Raw genomic sequence first — 19,246 nt, 5'->3', positions numbered from 1 at the left:
AATCTCAGCGAATAACTAACAATTACTTAAGTTTTGGGTACATTTTCAGATCTGCAGAAATGCTAAAATAATCACAACATATGAGAAAATGTATACAAGAAATTCAGGGCTGTTTGGCAGAAAAAATTTTGATAACTATAAAAGGAACAAGAAAACTTTATGTCTTCTCTTGAAATCATTCCTTGCCCTCGGTAATCCTAATGACGGCTTTTTGCCACGCCACCTCTATCAGGCAGCATAACAAATGAGTTTACACATTTGAGAAAGGAAATTAGACATTGGTTATTACTGCTGTTTTTGCTTGGACTTTTTTGTTTGTTTAGGAGAAAAGAAAATTGTAATTAAAGAAAATGATATTCATACATATATGGCACCTATGTACACCCTACAAGTACAATGTGAGAGATACATATACAGCAGAGATATGGAACGCTGTATAACACTTGGTATACAGGAGACAATTTTTAAAAACAGAAAGCTTGGATAGTCAAGTAATCAATCTTCTGCAGATGAACTTTGATTAAGTGATGGCAAAAGATGGAGCGCTATGGTAACAGCCCTTCTCTCAGTGTCAATGGGAGGGTAGGACATGAACATTTAATCAGAAAACTAATACCTTCTCCCAGTTAAGGGAGGACCGAGTTGGGTTTTGGGGGAGGGCTCCTTCTTATGAGACGGAAAACCTAAAACGTTATCTCCATTCAGGAAGATGTAAGAAGCTTGCCGTGCTTCCTCAGTCATGCCCTATTCTTAATTTATAATTTAACCAAAGTCAGTTTGATCACTAGGAGTATAAGAAGGTTAACTCCAAATCTCAAGCTTTTAAACACTTTCCCCAAAATATTAAAGGCCCAGAACTGGTCCTGAACAGTTGGTCTACACAATGTTATTGTCCATTATTTGCCTCTGCTCTGGCTGAGGCCAGTCTCCACATTATTCCCCGGATATTCAGTGGCCAATCTTGTCTCACCCTCTTTGTTCAAACTATTTTCTCGCCGTGGATCCCCTTCCATTTCTGTTTCACCTTTCCCATTCCTACCCATATGCCCGGGCCCAGCATTAGTTCTAGCTGTACCATGAAGACCCACAGTAACTCCAGCCAAACCAATATTTCCCCCAAATAATACAAGTGAAGAAGTGCTCTGAAGACGACAGTGCTCCTGCAGATATGTAGTAGTAGTATTATCTTTGGGGGAAATTAACTATAAGTTAAGTTTGGCACATTGTCATACCTTTCTTTAGTGTTTCCTAATTGTTTCATGTGCTGTGGGTGTCAACAAACCACAGGCTATTAAGGCAAGAGTGACATCATATTTCTTTTGTATCCTCAAAGTCCCTACCAGTGCTTAGCTACAGTTAACATGCAATTCCAATGAAATGAATTAATCAAAATAATGGCTTTCTTAACCACAGAACTCCTCATTGGGCCATGTAAGGTTAAGTTGTTAAACACATAAGAAATCATTGTTTAGTACACATGACTGTAAATGAAACCTTGAAAGTAGAATAAATGTGAGACATACATTCAGTGGAATTCAACCATCTTCTTCCATTTCACTCATAAAGCTGTGATTCAGGAGCTGAATTCTCTTAATCAGAAATTCAGTGTTCCCGGATTGAATAGTTTGTTTCATGATGTTTCAGAATCTTGTGTAAAGTCAAAGGTTTGAATACTGCAGCTCTCCCGTTTGGTCTTGTTTTGATTTTTGTCTGTTCACCTTTCCTGATTCAGCAATGGAGCATGCATCCTCTGTCCTATTTCCTTTGGCCTGATTTACAGATCCTTTGGTCTAACAGGCTCTAGCCTCAGAACAAAATCATGGCAAGTTTTAGTTTGCAGTTAGGCAAGAGCAGTTTGCTAAAAGCATGGACCATTTCCAGATGCCTGGAGGCGTAGCTACAGATTTACTTGATTTGACCCTGGCTCCTCTTCCCCAGTCTTTCCCGTGAGTAGAATGATCCTTGCTGCAGTGTACGTCGTAAGGCTAACGGAAGAATAATGGCAAATACAAAAAGCGAGGTAAGGACGAATGAAAACGTGATGTTATTACAAGGTGCTTCGGACTCGGTTCTCTCCAGGAGGCTTGTTAGGGACCCTTAATGACTGGGCCTGACCCCCTCTCTGAGGCCTAATTTGACTTGCCCCCAAATCCCGCGGTCCGCCGGAGCCAGTAGGTCGGGAACTGGGATGACCATTAGACTCCGGAACAGGCACTAAGGTCTAGAATGGAGGAAGAGGTGGCCTGGACTCTCCGCCTCACAGACCTGCTGTGCTGTCTCCATGGTAACAGCGAGGAAAGCCGGGAAAGCACCTCTTCCGCCCAACAACCCGCCCTCAGGCTAGACTGACCAATGGTCCCGTGGGTTACCTAGGGACGCTGTGATTGACATCGGGGTGGGGCGAGCGTGGGTAGCCAGGACTGCCTCTATCCAATAGAACATGAGACCGGTCCCAAGACCAACAGGCACCGACCAATCGGAGGGCGTAACGGAGGGCGACGTGCCCACCCGCCACGCTCCGCGTTGCCTGGAGCCGCGGCGGTTGTAAGCAAATGAGGGGGAATTTGGGCGTTGAGAGAGCGGCGCTGGTTAGCGAATCCGGAATTGCCTGGATAAAAGCCCACTTGTGATTCGCCCTGAGTAGACCAAATCCCCTGTGGGCTGAAACAGGCCGGACTGAGAGGTGTGAGTAGGGGACCCGGGAGATGGGGAGCCTGGTGAGGGGTGGGGTGGGGTGGAGGTGAGATGAGTGGGGGTGGCCGCGGAGAGGAGAGAATGGCAGGGGATGGGGCTGAGGAGGCTAGAGGAAGGCGTGGGCGGATGGCGGTGCAGGGACCTCTCAGGCTACCCTCACCGCCGATCTGGACCCGAGGCCTGGCGGCCAATAATTGCTGAATTGGGGGCGGAAAAGGCAGGAATGCTTTATTTCTCATGCTCTTAAGAAAGTGAAATGTCAGTGCCTGATTCGAAATACCTTGTGACCGAAACCTTAATCTCTCTCCCAACTACTGGTGGGTAGCGGGCGAAAATTCTGAAGATGAGACCTGTGGGCACTGTTTTCCTGTCGCCAGTTTGAATCTGCGACAGGGCGGGGGAAATTAGACTAATACCTTCTCCCAGTTAAGGGAGGACCGAGTTGGGTTTTGGGGGAGGGCTCCTTCTTATGAGACGGAAAACCTAAAACATTATCTCCATTCAGGAAGATGTAAGAAGTTTGCCGTGCTTCCTCAGTCATGCCCCATTCTTAATTTATAATTTAACCAAAGTCAGTTTGATCACTAGGAGTATAAGAAGGTTAACTCCAAATCTCAAGCTTTTAAACACTTTCCCCAAAATATTAAAGGCCCAGAACTGGTCCTGAACAGTTGGTCTACACAATGTTATGTCCATTATTTGCCTCTGCTCTGGCTGAGGCCAGTCTCCACATTATTCCCCGGATATTCAGTGGCCAATCTTGTCTCACCCTCTTTGTTCAAACTATTTTCTCGCCGTGGATCCCCTTCCATTTCTGTTTCACCTTTCCCATTCCTACCCATATGCCCGGGCCCAGCATTAGTTCTAGCTGTACCATGAAGACCCACAGTAACTCCAGCCAAACCAATATTTCCCCCAAATAATACAAGTGAAGAAATGCTCTGAAGACGACAGTGCTCCTGCAGATATGTAGTAGTAGTATTATCTTTGGGGGAAATTAACTATAAGTTAAGTTTGGCACATTGTCATATCTTTCTTTAGTGTTTCCTAATTGTTTCATGTGCTGTGGATGTTAACAAACCACAGGCTATTAAGGCAGGAGTGATATCGCATTTCTTTTGTATCCTCAAAGTCCCTACCAGTGCGTAAATCAGATGGAGAAAGACAAATATCGTATGATTTCACTCATACGTGGAATAAACAAACAAAAATGAACAAACCAAACCAAACATAAAGAAGACATAGATCCAGAGAAGAGAGTAGTGATTATCAGAGGGGGAGACGGGGAGGGTGCAAAATGGGTAAAGGGGATCAAATGTAGGGTGACAGATGGAAACTAAATTTTTTGGTGGTGAGCACACAGTAGGGCATATAGAAGTGGAAATATAATGTTGTACACATGAAACATATAATGTTGTAAACCAGTGTTACCTCAATAAAAAATAAATCTTTAAGAAAGAAAAAAGAAAACAGTGGGTTACAGGAGTGAACTGCCCTTCTGGAGGATTCTTCTTCATTTTCCTTTATAGCTGTTCCAAACCTTCAAAGATAATTGGGCGGGGGGGGGTAACTTTCACACTTTTTTTCTACTTTAAACACTTCAATAAGGTTTGAATTTTAAAATATTAGGATAATGCCTCTACCTTTATAATGAAATAAAATGCAAGTCTGGGAAAAATCAATTGTCACGCTACCAAAATGCCATCGATGTGGCATCATCTGTTAACGCGCTGACAGAAAAGGGGGATCAGTGTATCCCGATTACACCCTTCCACCCTTTTTCCTGCGTGCTTCTGTGATTTGAAAGCGCGTAGCGACTGTCGTCCGTTAACCACACCACTCGGGCCCCCAGCAGGCAGCCCTCCAGTGCCGGCTTCTGCACTGGGGTCAGTACCTCCTAATTCCTGCAGATTCTAAGCAGGGCTCATTCTCTTTCCTTCCTCCCTCCCCAGAGACAAACGCTCTTCTGAAATTGCTTTCCATCATTTATGCCCATGTTTATGTTTACTGTATATGTGTAGCTCATAGACTATATGTATATTACTATTTAGGTATTTTAAAAATTTTAAAGATACAAGTAGCATAGTACTGTGGGCTTCATTTTGCAACTTGCTTTTAGACTCAATATTGTTTTTGAGATACGTTCATATCAATAAGTCTAGCTCAAGTTCATTCATTTTAAGTGTTCATTCTGAGTATATAATACCCATTCCCTTACTGATGGACATTTAGATTTTTTCAGATGTTTTGCTATTATGAACACCCTTCTACATGTCTCTTTATGTTCCCTTACTGATGGACATTTAGATTTTTTCAGATGTTTTGCTATTATGAACACCCTTCTACATGTCTCTTTATGCCAGAATTTATCTAGGACCATGGTTCTTTTTTTTTTTATTATTTTTAAATGGTCTTACTCTTTTTTTTAAATTTTTATTTATTTATTTATTTATTCATTTATTTATGGCTGTGTTGGCTCTTCGTTTCTGTGCGAGGGCTTTCTCTAGTTGTGGCAAGCGGGGGCCACTCCTCATCGCGGTGCACGGGCCTCTCGTTGCGGAGCACAGGCTCCAGACGCGCAGGCTCAGTATTTGTGGCTCACGGGGCTAGTTGCTCCGCAGCATGTGGGACCTTCCCAGACCAGGGCTCGAACCCCTGTCCCTTGCATTGGCAGGCAGATTCTCAACCACTGCGCCACCAGGGAAGCCCCGGCCCATGGTTCTTTAAGGGGATGGTAATGCCCCTTTGGTCATTTTGGAATTCGTGAGGGCAACTCTGGTTATTATTGTGATTTTGGAGACACTACCAGGGTTTACAAAGCAGGTCTGGGGACGCTAGAAGTCCTGCAATACACTGGACAGCCCCTCATAGTAAAGAATTGTCCTTCCTCCTGCACAACTTTTGAGGGTCTCACAGGATACTCATTTATAATATGAGCCTAGAACCTAACTCCATTTTTTGTATAAACGTAATGTATTTTTTGGCACAGTTTAATATAGTAAAATTTCCAGGAATGCAACTCTAATGTAAATCAAGGGGAAAGTATACTTATTTGTGGTTTGGAACTTTTTAACAAGAGTTGTTCGGGCTTCCCTGGTGGCGCAGTGGTTGAGAGTCCGCCTGCCGATGCAGGGGACACGGGTTCGTGCCCCAGTCCGGGAGGATCCCACATGCCACGGAGCGGCTGGGCCCGTGAGCCATGGCCTCTGAGCCTGCGCGTCCGGAGCCTGTGCTCCACAACGGGAGAGGCCACAACAGTGAGAGGCCACATACCGCAAATAAAAAAAAGAGAGTTGTTCATCACTCTAGAAAACCCGGTACCTGAAGGCAGCCCAGCTCGTGGTATTTGAGTTGCCATATAACACACCTGCATCAGCCAGCATTTGTAGCTTTTGTGTTCATGGTGATTCTAAGTTTAGGTGCGAGCATCTGAGTGCGTTACTTCCTTATGTATTCTAGTGTAGTCAGCCTGAACATTTGTATATTTAAACATATGCTGTTTTATTATGAATTACTTTCCATTTAAAATTGGCTTCTGTGTATGATATAAAGTAGAGATCTGGTTTTATTCTTTTCTGATTGGATAATCACTTGTCCCAACACTATCTATGAAATCCTCTACCCACTGACTATAAAGCCAACTCTGGCTTGTGCAAAGTTCTCATAAATGCACGGATCTGCTTCTGGGTTCTCCGTTTTATTCCACTGGCTCACATGTCTTTATGCCACTATCACACTGTTTTAATTACCTTGGTTTTATAATGTGTCTTGCGGCAGTTGGTAACACGAAAGGCAAGTTTCCATCCTGTTCTCAAAATTGTTTTCGCTATTCTTGGGTTTTTGCTTTTCCATATGAATTTAGCATCAGTTTTCAAGTTGCACAAAAAATTACTTTGAGATTTTGGTTAGAATTGCATTGAACTGATAGATTAAGGAAAATTGGGATATTTCAGTATTAAACCATCCCATCCATTCAGGAACATGGGTTATTTCTCTATTCAGCCCTTTTAAAAATATGTATCTTCAAATAAAATTTTATAATTTTTGCTATAAAAATCTTCACATCTTTTGTTGGATTTATTCCTACTTATACATATATACTTATTCATACACACATTTTTTATTGCAAAAGTTTCAAATATATTCAGAAGTACAGAATATAGTATAGCAAACATTCATGTATTCACCACCCAACTTCAACAGTTAACTCATGACCAGCCTTGTTTCATATTAGCCCCCAACTTCTCCTCTCCCCTGAATAATTATTAAGTCCCCAGACATCGTTTCTCTTATCTCTGGTGTGCGTGTGTGTGTGTACCTGTATATCAGAAATAATCTTTTAGCAATATAACCACACCATCACATTATTTATTTATTTATTTATTTATTTATTTATGGCTGCGTTGGGTCTTCGTTGCTGCGCGTGGGCTTTCTCCAGTTGCAGCGAGTGGAGGCTACTTTTCGTTGTGGTCCATGGACTTCTCATTACGGTGGCCTCTCTTGTTGCGGAGCACGAGCTCTAGGCATACTGGCTTCAGTAGTTGCAGCAGGAGGGCCTCAGCAGTTGCAATACGCGGGCTCAGTAGTTGTGGCTCACAGGCTCTAGAGTGCAAGCTCAGGAGTTATGGTGCATGGGCTTAGTTGCTCCATGGCATGTGGGATTTTCCCGGACCAGGGCTCGAACCCGTGTCCCCTGCATTGGCAGGCGGATTCCCAACCACTGCGCCACCAGGGAAGTCCCCACATTTTTAAAAAAACAATATTTTTCATTTAAAAAATAAACAGCAATTCCTTAATATCATCAAGTATCCAGATACTGTTCAGATTTCCCCAGTCATCTCATAAAATGTTTTGTATAGTTGGTTTGTTTGAATCAGGACCCAAACAAGGCCCATATAGTGCATTTGTCTGGTATGTCTCTTCAGACTTTCTTTGAAGTAAACTTTTTTGGAAAAAGAAAAAAAAAGGTATAACACACATACCGAAAAATATGCAAATCAGAAGTGTACAGATAGATACAATTTAACAGAATTAACAAAGCCATGTAACCAACACCCAGATGAAGAAACAAAATTTCATAAGCACCCCAGAACCCCCTTCAGATCCCCTCCAGTCACTACTTTCTACAAGGTAACCACACTCCTGACTTCTAACCCCAAAATTAGTTTGACCTGTTTTTAAACATTATATATGTGGAATTACACAATATGAACTCTTTTTGCCTTTAGCTTTTTACACTCAATATTTGCGAAACTCACCCACATTGCTGGGTATAGTTGTAGTTTGTTCATTTTTGCTGCTTTCTACTATTCCATTGTATGAATGAAGAGATTGTATGTATAATACCACACTTTATCTATTCAACTGATGGATATTTAGGTTGTTTCAGTTTTTTTTTTTTTTTTTTTGCGGTACGCGGGCCTCTCACTGCTGTGGCCTCTCCCGTTGCGGAGCACAGGCTCTGGACGCGCTGGCTCAGCGGCCATGGCTCACAGGCCCAGGAGCTCTGCGGCATGTGGGATCTTCCTGGACCGGGGCACGAACCCGCATCCCCTGCATCGGCAGGCAGACTCCCAACCACTGCGCCACCAGGGAAGCCCATGTTGTTTCAGTTTTTAACTATTTCAAATAGGGCTGGGGTGAACTTCTGTACATGTCTTTTAGTGAACTTATGTGTATGTGTCTGTTGGGGACACACCCAGGAAGAGAAGAGCTGAGTCTAGGGTTCACGTATATTCAGCTTTAGTAGATATTACCAAAGAGTCTCCAAAGCGGTAGTAACAACTACTGGTAGTCTACTGGTAGACTCTCACCAGCAGGGTATGAGGGTTCCAGTTACTCCACATCTTTGTCAACACTTGGTGTTATCTGTCATTTTCATTTTAGCCATTCTGGTAGGTGTCTAGAGGTACTGCATTTTGGTTTTCATTTGCAGTTTCCTGATGACTAATGAAGTTGGGCACCTTTTCACGTATTTGTTGGCCATTTGTATATCCTCTTTGTCAAGTGTTTATTCCTAGCTGCTTGATCTATCAGTTTCTGAGAGAGGTATATTAAAATCTTGCACGAAATTTGTGGGCTTTTCCATTTATTGCGGTGATTCAGTTTTGGCTTTGTTTTAGGTTCACGTGTTTTAAGTTGTATTTTTTTGTTAAATTATTCCTTTTGTGACTGTCGTTATTAATATTTTTCAAAGCTTTACATTCTGTTTTGCTTGATACTGATATTGCTTTACCAGACTGTATTTTGTTTTTTTGTTTTTTCTTTTTTATGGTAATTGTGGTAAAAAACATATATATAAAATTTACTACCTTAACCATTTTTGAGTGTTCAGCAGTGTTAAGTATATTCACATCGTTGTGTAACAGATCTCTAGAACTTTTTCATCTTGCACAACTGAAACTCTGTATCCATTGAGCAATTCCTCTTATCCCCTCTTTTTGTTTTGGTAGTATTTGATTTGTATGTCTTTTTCACTCTCTTTATTTTCAGCCTCTCTCTCATTATGCTTTCTGCACAGCTTTTATAAAGAGCTGTTCGGAAAAAAAATCTAATATAAGAATCTCTTTTAATAGTCAAGTGTAATCTGCTTACATTTACTATGATTACTGTTATATTTGGGCTTATTTTTACAGTCTTATTCTGTATTTTCCTTTGTTTCTTTCCACTCCTGCCTTCTGCTTTCTTCCTTTATTTTTCTCACTCTACTAGTATGGAAGTTATTCATCCTGTTTATGTTATCTGGCGTTTACCTGTGTGTTTTCTTAACATGCATATTTAGCTTAACAAAGCCTATAGGTAAAATCATTAACTTTCACCTCTTCAGAGCAAAATAATAACTATGGAATGATTTAACTTTGAGCTGTCCTTTCTCACCTTCCACTTGTCGACAAATATTTTAGTTCTTCCTTGTTTTTAACTCATCAAGAAATTAGTCCTTATCATTAAAGAAGTCTTTACTCTCAGTATTTATTAATATTTTTCTCACCATTCCTCCTTACATCTCACACCTTCTTTCTTAGTTCATTTTCCTTCTTGGTGAAGTATATCTATGAGGGGTGAACTCCATTCCAGTCTTTGTATGTCTGAAAACCTCTATTTTACACTCACTCCAGTGGGAACCTTGCATGCTGACCTCCCTCCAGAGAGGTTTCTGTTTGTCTCTGCTGGGATCCTATGGGCTTCTCATTGTTAGTGTAGTTTTCATGTTACTCTTACTACTTGGGATTCCCACACCTCAGTGGTAGTGTGACCCGAACCCCCCTCCCGCATGTGGTGAAGGATTGGGATGCAGATTTCTCTTGGGTTGTTCTGTTTTCACTCATGGGCTCAGGTACTTGGCCCGCTTTCTTCCAGCCACGTCAGCATCAAATTTTTTAGTCCCTGTTTCAAAGACAGCTGAGCCCTTACAGAGCCCATTTTTATACCTTGTTCTCAGTTCTAGTTCTCTGTGTTTTGGGTCTGAGGCCTCACCTGTTGAGGAGAGGACCACTCCTAAGGTTTGCACCTGGTTCCAGGACCCCTGCAGGTCTTTGGGCTCAGCCCCTGCTTACTATCCAGGCTTTGAGTTACATTTTTGTTTATAGCACTTAAGGATTTCCCTTTATTGCTTTCAAGCTGCACTGTGTATTAAATTCTTTTCATTCTATTTTATTAAGCCTTTCTATGTGTTTGCTGTTGTGTGGGGTAATTCCCGTGTCAGCTCTGTCCAGCGTATTGACCAGAAGCCACAGTCATCTTTCTCTAAAATTAGATACGATCCTATCACTCCTTCACTGGACTTTTGTGGGCTTGTTAGCACTGCTTCATGTATTCATCCAACAAATATCTATTACTTACAACCTCTGTAGAAAAGAACCGGCGAGACTGTAGTGAGCAAGATACAAAGTCTCTGCCCTACTGGAGTTTACTATTCTAGCTGGAGAGACAGAAAGTAAACCTGTGAACAATAAATCAAAATGTGAACTACAGTTTGTGAAATGCGCTCTGAAGGAACTAGAGTGAATGTGGGTTTCTTTAGCTGGGATGATCAGGGAAGACCTCTCTGCGGACACTGTGTTTAAAGCTGGGTCAGAAGGATGAGGAGAAGCCAGCCCTGCAAATGGTAGACGGCTTCTTTGGGGTCAGGGGTTCATTCCAGGCAGTGGAAACAGCAGGCACAAGGACCCAGAGGTGGGAAAACCCTTGGCATATTGAGTGAGGACACCCGACACCCCTGTGTCTAATGAGGGGAGAATGGGCAAGGGGGCCACGCCCATCTGCTGCCAGGCCTCTCTGCCCACCTCTCCCTTACTCTGTCCTCTGGCCATGGTTCTCTCTCAAATGGGCCCAGGCAAAGTCACCTCCTCTGTAAAGCCCTTCTCACATCTCAATTCCCATTGCACTTTGTTTTTCCTACTGATCAGATGGAAAGTTGTCCGCATAACAGTGTTCTCCAATAGGTCTTCTGTTAGAAGAAATGTCTTATTTATCTTGTGATCCCCAGCTTGTAGCAATGCTCTACAAGGTAGGTGCAAAATAAATGTTGACTGGGACTTCCCTGGCAGTCCAGTGGTTAACACCCCATGCTTCCAATGCAGGGGACACGGGTTCGATCCCTGGTTGGGGAACTAAGATCCCACATGCCTCTCTGTGTGGCTAAAAAAATAAAATAAATAAATAAATAAATAAATGTTGAGTGAATATATGTGGGGTTTTGTTGGTTAGCAGTTCATGCTTAGGACTTACTTTCCAATATCTTTATAACAGAAATTCTCATAGGTAATCATTTTTGTGGTATTTAAGCCATTAGGGTAAAGAAACTCATCAGCCTGAGGAGGAAATTGTTTGCTTAAGGCTTGCCTCTGATACTGAAAGGGAAAATCAGGGGAGGTACTATATGGTGTTACCCTGGAGTGGGTTGAATGGTGGCCCCAAGAAAGATATGGCTACATCTTAACCCCTGGAACCTGTGAATGTGACAGGTTTATTTGGAAAATGGGTCTTTGCAGATGCAATTAAGTTAAGGATCTTGAGATGAGATCATGATGGATCATTTGGGTGGAACTCAATCCAATGACAAGTGTCCCCATAAGAGATGGGACAGGAAGAAGACAGAGACACAGGGGAGGCCACGTGAAGACGGAGGCAGAGACTGCAGTGATGCAGCCACAAGCCAAGGAACACCTGGGGCCGCCAGGAGCTGGAAGAGGCAGGAAGAATTCTCTCTTAGAGCCTTTGGGAAAAAGTGTGACCTGGCTGACACATTACTTTCAGAATTCTGGCCTCCAGAACTGTGAGAGTGTAACTGTCTGTTGTTGTAAGCCACCGGGTTTGTTAATACTATCCCATCACATTGTACCTCAGTTACGTCTTCTGTAACGTGGATATAATACCTACCTCAGAAGCTTATTGCCATGATTGAATGAGCTATATTTGTAAGGTACTTAGCACAAGTGAACGTTGAGAAACAGTGATGGCACTTCTTCTCCAGGGATTAGGAGTTTCTGTCTTGTGATTGCCTGCTGAGTCACAGCTCGCACCACAGGCTTAACCCGAGAGCTACGACTTCTTGTGGGCCCTGGAGCTCTCGGGTCCTGGTACCTTTTACAGCCCTCGGTTAGGGTTTTGTATCAAGGGAGAATCCAGCTTGTGGATTGTGGGAAGACAAACTCAGATTCCGAATTTGAAGTGACCCACATGGAGCAGAAAGCAGCTTCTCAGTCCTCACCAAAAAGAGAGGTTTGGGTTCTAAATTTTTATTTCCTATTAAGGCACTTGACATTCCCAAAGACCTGTACTGACGAATCCTCCTACCACAGCAATCATCAAAAATTCCCCAGAATGAACTGGGACTTTCTGTGTTTGTCTGACCGCCCACCAGGAGACCCAGGAGCGCACGGAAGCCTGGCGGTACCCACAGCACCAGGGACAGACAGCTCATCGGGCCGGGGGGTCCAGGCCTGCAGCTCCCAGCTGCCTCCCCCTGCATGGCTGGCACCGTGCTGGGCGTGGGGGCTGGCGTGTTCATCCTCGCCCTGCTCTGGGTGTCGGTGCTGCTGCTGTGCCTGCTGCTATCCAGAGCCTCAGGTACAGCTAGGTAAGGCCTCCTCTCCAGCCAGGAGTCCCAGGTAAAAGCAATTCGAAGTGCAATCGGGGGCTTCCCTGGTGGCGCAGTGGTTGAGAGTCCGCCTGCCGATGCAGGGGACACGGGTTCGTGCCCCGGTCCGGGAAGATCCCACATGCCACAGAGCGGCTGGGCCCGTGAGCCATGGCCGCTGAGCCTGCGCGTCCAGAGCCTGCGCTCCGCAACGGGAGAGGCCACAACAGTGAGAGGCCCGCGTACCGCAAAAGAAAAGAAAAGAAGTGCAATCGCTGACGCTCATGAAACGTTTAGAATTCTGGAGCTCATTGTTGTAATTACTGGCAGTTTGAATGCGTTGCATTTTCACCTCATCATAAACACCAACTGCCTTATGCTCGGGAGCAGGGGTGGGAGGAGAAGGGGAGGGGTATCTGTCCGCTCTCAGTGTTGCGGAGATGGGGACACAGGGGATGAAAAGAGAATCTACTGAGTTTCTTGGGGTTGTATGTGTGCGTGTTTCTTAATTGTTGAGATTCACAGCAGCCACTGGGTCCAGCCCCTAAGACTCCAGACCTGGGCCCTGGGACGCTGAAGAGTCGTAGGTGACTTGGGCCGGCATTGATTTCAGAAAGAATCAGGCCATAAACTGACTCTAACGTCACCATGGAGTCACACTCCCTGGCCAGACAGTGTAGGTACAAATCAGCAAGTTACATCATTTACTAAAGTTTTCTGGTTTAAAACACAGCACTGGGGGGAGGGGCCGCTTCGCTTTTTCCTGATCATGACCGCGCAGAGGCAAAGGTAAAAGCTACCAAGTCCCACTCTTAGGAATTTGGAGTTCCCAGGAAGAAACAGGAACGCATCCCGCTGGTACCTGTCTGGGAAGAAGGGTTGGGGATGAAGGGGAAAACATTTCTAAATTCCCTGGGCGGTGTGGGCAGCACACTGGGCCCTGTTAATGGACTGAAACTGGATATCCGCCCAGGGAAGAGCCAGTCCCGGCCTAGCTGATTAGAGAGGAGACGGAACAGTGCTTTTAACCCTCCGTCTTTCACTCCCAGGTTCTCCGTCATTTTCGTGCTCCTCGGCGCTCTGATCATCACGGCACCGCTGTTGCTCTTCCCCCGAGCCAGTGAATTCCCAGCCCCGGAGCCTGAGATGAAGGTAAGACCATGGGTTTTGTTTTGCATCCTGAGTTGTGTCTCTTCTTTCTCTTGCTCTGGGCCTCCATCCTGCCCCACATGGTCCCTGATGCCAGGAGGGCCGAAGTGGGTTAGAAAAATTGGAAAGTTGAAACCAGGATGGGGGGAGCTCAGAGGGAGTTTTAACCCCCTCCCCCCTCCCCCAGGAAGAGACAGTTCTTCCGATGCCCCCTTGCGACACCCCCGAACAGCTATTTGCCTAATCTGTTCTCATCTCCAGTTTGCATCAGGTGGAACGAGCCGTGAGCCCAGAAGCCACCTCGTGGCGTGAGGGCCGGAGCCGAGCAGACCTGCGGGAAGAGCCTGTCCTGAGTTAAGAGGCTCCCACTCCCGCTGGCCTTGGCTCAGAAACTCACATCCCGGGCAGCACTTAGGCAGGGCTCTCAGGTGCTGAACGGCATGCTTTTTCAGCTCCGTGTGTTTGCGTTTTTCCACTTGTGGCATGGAGGGAGCACTTTCCATAGAGAAGAGCAGTGAGGAAGGAGGGGCACTTCTCTGGAAAGCGGAAGTTGTAGAGGTTGGTGCGTTTAATACTAACAGCCGTTGGGGAGGCCCCTTTGGTCCTCGTTTTCTAGAACCACATCTCCCAGCACCTACCTGTCTACGTGGATTTTTATCATCTCTCCTAGACCCCACCCATTCTGGTTCATTCCTGACGGGGGCTCTGGCTTTACCATACAGAGCTGGTCTCAGGCCCCTACGATCTGGATCACAGGGTTGACTTCCTGTGTCCCGTTACTTTTTCAAGCAGCTTCTTTCCTCTGTTTTAATTTTGAAGCTGTCACGGTGAGAATAGCTAACGTTTTTTTAAGGCATCACTGTGTGCCAGGTCCTGTGCTAAGCCTTTTATTTACAAGCTCTCATTTAAACCTCAGGACAACCCTAAGTGGTACGACACAGGTGATGTTAGTGTCCCCAGTTCATAGGTAAGGATGCCGAGGCCGGAAGGGGTTAGGGTCACTTGCCCAAGGTCATACATGTATAGGAAAAGGCAGAGCAAGGATTCAAGCTGAGGTCTGTCTTCAAAACCTTCATTGTTGGGGACTCCACAGAATATTGGGGGCCTTTGCAGCAAGTGCAGAGGTGACTATTTTGACAATAGACACGAGACTACACAAAATGATATAACTCCTGAACTAAAATCGGCACACACTTCCAGTTCTATCTAGCACTGACCATGGCAAAGGGGAGGAAATTCGTTCTGAAAATTCCAAGGGAAATAATACTTACCACACAAAACTGAGGAATTATTTTCATACATGCCAGGTTCTTTTTGGTCAACATTTGGAAACCACTCTGACTGAGTCAGGACTGTGCGTGTGAGCTGGGGCGCAGACTCCCACCCTGGTTTTCCTGTCTAAAATGGGGAGAGCGATGAAGGCTGCGTATTTCTGGATTGCTGCGGATGTGAACATTGGAAGAAGGGCACAGAGCAAACACTGTTTTGAAATCAATCCCTCTTTCCTCTGTCATATGAGTTTCAGACCCAGGAGAGCAGAATGGGCTTTGAGCAAAATATGTTCGTCAGCATGGCCAGCAGGATCTCATTTTCGGGTTTTGAGCACCAGCCCCTTCAGCAGCTTGGCTCAATACTGTATCAATAATACATGGCCTGGGCCTTCCTCACCCAAGGCCTGCTAATTGGCTAATTAAAAAGTGAACTCTGTCGAACCAGCAAACATGCAGCTCGCGAGAGACTTGTTCAGTCCTGGAGCCAAGGTCAAAGTTATGTTAAAGCTGTTTCGTCAAGCTGACCTTTGTTGTAAGTTGGCTGTCAGGGTAATCTCTGGAGCAGCCCTTTCCTTCTTGGTGTCTTTGGAACTCAGTGATCACAGCAGAGCTCGGACTTGACAGGTGCTTTGTGTATCGCCACTGTATTAGTTACCTACTGCTGCTGTAACAAATTACCACGAAATTAGTGGCTTGCAACACAAATTTACTATCTTATATAGTTCCGTAGGTTAGAAGCCCCAAATCAGCCTCACTGGGCTAAAATCAAGGGGTTGGCAGGGCTGTCTTCCTTTCTGGAGGTTCTGCGGAAGAATGTTTCCTTGCCCCTTCCTGCTTCTGGAGGCCCCCCTCGGCTTGCAGTTCCCTTGCTCCATCTTCAGAGCCAGCAAGTAACGTCTCTCTGACTCTACCCCCGTCCTCACATCTTTCCCTCTGACCCTCTCTCTTGCACCCCTCTACCGCTTCTACGGACCCTTGTGATTACACTGGGCCACCTGTAGTGGACAGTTCAGGCCAATCTCCCTATTTTAAGGTCAGCTGAGTAGCAACCTTAATTCCATCTACAACCTTAATTCTCCTTTGTCATGTAATTTAACATATTCAGACTTTCTGGAGATGAGGATGTGGACATTTTAGGGCCACTATTGTGTCGACCACAGTTGCCCTTCAGGTATTTTGGGTTCTCTTCAGGTACTGGGTTCTGAAAGCTTCCGGAAGTTGTGAAGTCCCCAGTCACATGGTTTGTGCTGCTGCTCCCTTAAGTCTGTAGATTAAACTGCTTTTTCCTGCCCGGACTTAAGCAGCACCATTTGGATCTGCGGAAAACAGAGCTCGGGCTGTGAACAGTAGACAACAGGTAGGGCCAATACCAATCATAGGTTTCTGTCAGCAAAGACCAGCAGCTTCGGGGCCTCAAGTACGACTGGTTGCCAAGCAGCCAACTGTACGAATTGGGGCAAGTTATCTCTCCTCTTCGTGTTTCAGTATCTCAGGAAAACGGCTATTTCCCCCAACCCTTGGGATGCTGGGTTACGAATGTTAGGGTTCAGAACTCTTCTGATGAAAGTTTTAGAGTCACCTTTTCATTTTGAAAATGACGTCTCCTGAGTTGGCAGTGGGTTGATGCTGTGAGGGCTTGGGTCCTGGGTGTGTGGTGTTTATTATACTGTCGTATCTTTATGTATGTTTAAAATTCTCCATGATGAAAAGTTGACAGCCACCAAATGAGCCTTCCAGAGACCAAGCAAGCAAGCTTCTCATTAACTCTTTCAGAGAACTGATTTCAGAACAGAAAAGGACTCGGCCAGGGTCTTCAGAGTGTTTGTGAACCTCCTACATGGAGCCATTTGTTCCCTGGACTTCATTAAGCCTCTCTTTATCTTGTATTTCTGGCTCAGCACGTTGAGAAAAAGGTTCTTTCTTATCCATTTGCAGGGTGGACTCAGGGCAGGATGTTACTCTAAGTTACAAATATGGACGGACTCTGGGCCCATTCATCAGAGATTACAGTTGAGCACAGCCAGGGTGCGGAAGTGACAGTAATTTCGTTTTTGATGTTTCTTTCTCCAGATTGTAGATGCCTTTTTCATTGGCCGCTATGTCCTGTTGGCTTTCCTCACTCTTGTCTTCCTTGGGAGCCTTTTCTTGGTTCTAATCCATCACATCCTGGAGCCAATCTATGCCAAACCACTGCGGTCCTACTGAGCCATCTTCAGGAAAACCAAGACCCTGTTCTTTCCCTCGCTTTGATGTCACTGATGAGCAGAAAGGTACTGTTTGGAGTCTTGTTTTGACAGCCTTCCCGCCTTAAGATCAGAGGATCATCTCTTCATCACTAAGACAAATCCCTTGAGTCCTGGCTTCCAGAAATAGGGTTGCAAAATTGCCCCTGGGGAGAGATTCTCACCAGCTTAAGAGGGATATTGCCGTCTTCTTAGCACCTGCATCTCAGATTTTCCATCTCTTTTGAAAAGGAAATAGCAACAGGATCTGCTTAGACTAGGTTTTCAATGAAGACTTCAGTAAATGAATTTTGGGAAAGGGGGCACTTTGGCTTCTGCTGTCAAATAGATGGAAGAACTTGGTCCTTTTTGATGCTATGAAAAATTGTTAGTTACGAGGTCAAGATCATTTGGGAAAGAAAGACAATCAAAGTTCAAAAGGTTATTTCAGTGTCATGACCTGGAGACACATCCAGGTGCCGGTTATGGAGCACTCCGCATGTCATGACACCGGGCTCCACAAAGGCCATGGTGTCACTTCCCGCTGCTCCAAGAAAGCAAGCAACAGCAGCTAAAGGACTGGCTTTCACCTCGAACTCCTGGCCGCAGCCTTCTAAATCCAGCATTTCTATATTTCAGGTTTCCTCGGGGATTAGAGGCAGGGTATGGAGATGTCAGTTGTGTGTCCTGCTGCTCTGTTCTCCGGATTCTTTTGCTTCTGGGATTCGGCGGCCTTTCTTCCCTTATTTGGTTACCATAAGAGTCCATTTGGGGTTACTGTCATCTCTTTCGTCTTCGTAGCTCTTTCTCCAAAGCTGGTGAGGAATGTATATGCCCAGGCTTAGGTATAACTTTGTACCTAAGCCCCCAGACCAAGTGAAATTTCTTAGTAACTAGAGGGGCTCTAGGCTGGTTCCATTTTGGAAGTCTCATCCTGGCTCCCTAGAGCTATTTGAAGAAGGACTTTCTGGCTTAAAATTAAGAACCAGAAAACAAGTTGGAAAAAGAACTTTGACTGAGTACATGCTATATGCCAGTAGTACACTAATCTATATATATATATTTTTTTACACAGATGTAAATGACAGGCTTGTGTGTTAAGGGCAAAAATATGCTTCGTACAAAGGGTATTTTAGCTCAGGCTGCCTTCTGTAGATCCTGTAACTACCAGCAGTGGTGACATGAATGATGGGTCACCTTCTACCTTCATATGCCAAGAAGTCATGTCCAACCCTGAAAACAACCCTCACAGGGTTGGGATAAGGAGTAGAAGTCTGGGAGGGCACAAAATAAATTTCACTGAGTTCTACATGGGGGACCCCGATAATCAATGGCTAATAAGGCACCCGTTGTGCTCACGGCCTTCCTGGGGACAGGGCTTAGAGGGCATCCCTTAAATTCAAACAGATCATCTCAGGGTCCCTTTCACCCTTCTGTGATCAATGGCCTTAGCGCAGGTGGTACCACCCAGAGGGGATCCCGCAGCAAAGAGACTGTGGTGAACCCACTGTGTGGGAGCGGGGGGGAGGGGAGAGTGAATCAGGGCTTCTATATAAGAAGACAGGTTATGTCACAGCCTCTTGAAATTGCATCCTGACAAAAACCGCATCAGCAGGACGCCACAACGTTCACAGCGGAGACGTGTCTCTGATCCACTAGGTGGCGCTGTCGCGAGCCGGCAGAACACACTCGGTAATTTTTTTGACAAGTTCCTTTTATTTCTCACTGGTAAAACAGAAGTAAAGCTAACATTCTTTCCTGATGCATGGTATCGGATATTTAATCTAAGAATTCATCAGAGTTATTGTACGCGGTTCAGTTGCTAGGGAGTG

At 45.0% G+C, this 19,246-nt stretch overlaps 1 protein-coding gene across 3 annotated transcripts in view; it reads left to right on the top strand.

Annotated features, from left to right (window-relative positions):
- Positions 1-2,582: 2,582 nt before the first annotated feature.
- The window catches only part of TMEM218 (transmembrane protein 218), a 28,266-nt gene continuing 11,602 nt past the window's right edge, over positions 2,583-19,246 (top strand). Inside the window, exons 1-4 of one of the 3 annotated variants that reach the window (XM_082628515.1) lie at positions 2,586-2,685; positions 12,557-12,772; positions 13,822-13,924; positions 14,374-14,477. In XM_082628515.1, coding sequence (XP_082484641.1) covers positions 12,663-12,772; positions 13,822-13,924; positions 14,374-14,439 — 279 coding nt within the window. In that variant the 5' untranslated portion in view covers positions 2,586-2,685; positions 12,557-12,662 and the 3' untranslated portion in view covers positions 14,440-14,477. Of the gene's footprint in view, positions 2,686-12,556; positions 12,773-13,821; positions 13,925-14,373; positions 14,478-17,262; positions 19,177-19,246 lie in introns of those variants that run through there. The other 2 variants (XM_082628513.1, XM_082628514.1) reach the window with 2 other exon arrangements.

This window comes from Mesoplodon mirus, assembly GCF_964341445.2.
Source record: "Mesoplodon mirus genome assembly, chromosome: 7".
NCBI lineage: Eukaryota > Metazoa > Chordata > Mammalia > Artiodactyla > Ziphiidae > Mesoplodon > Mesoplodon mirus.
Note: the sequence above shows the minus strand (reverse complement) of the source record. Positions and strands in the feature narration are given on the sequence as shown.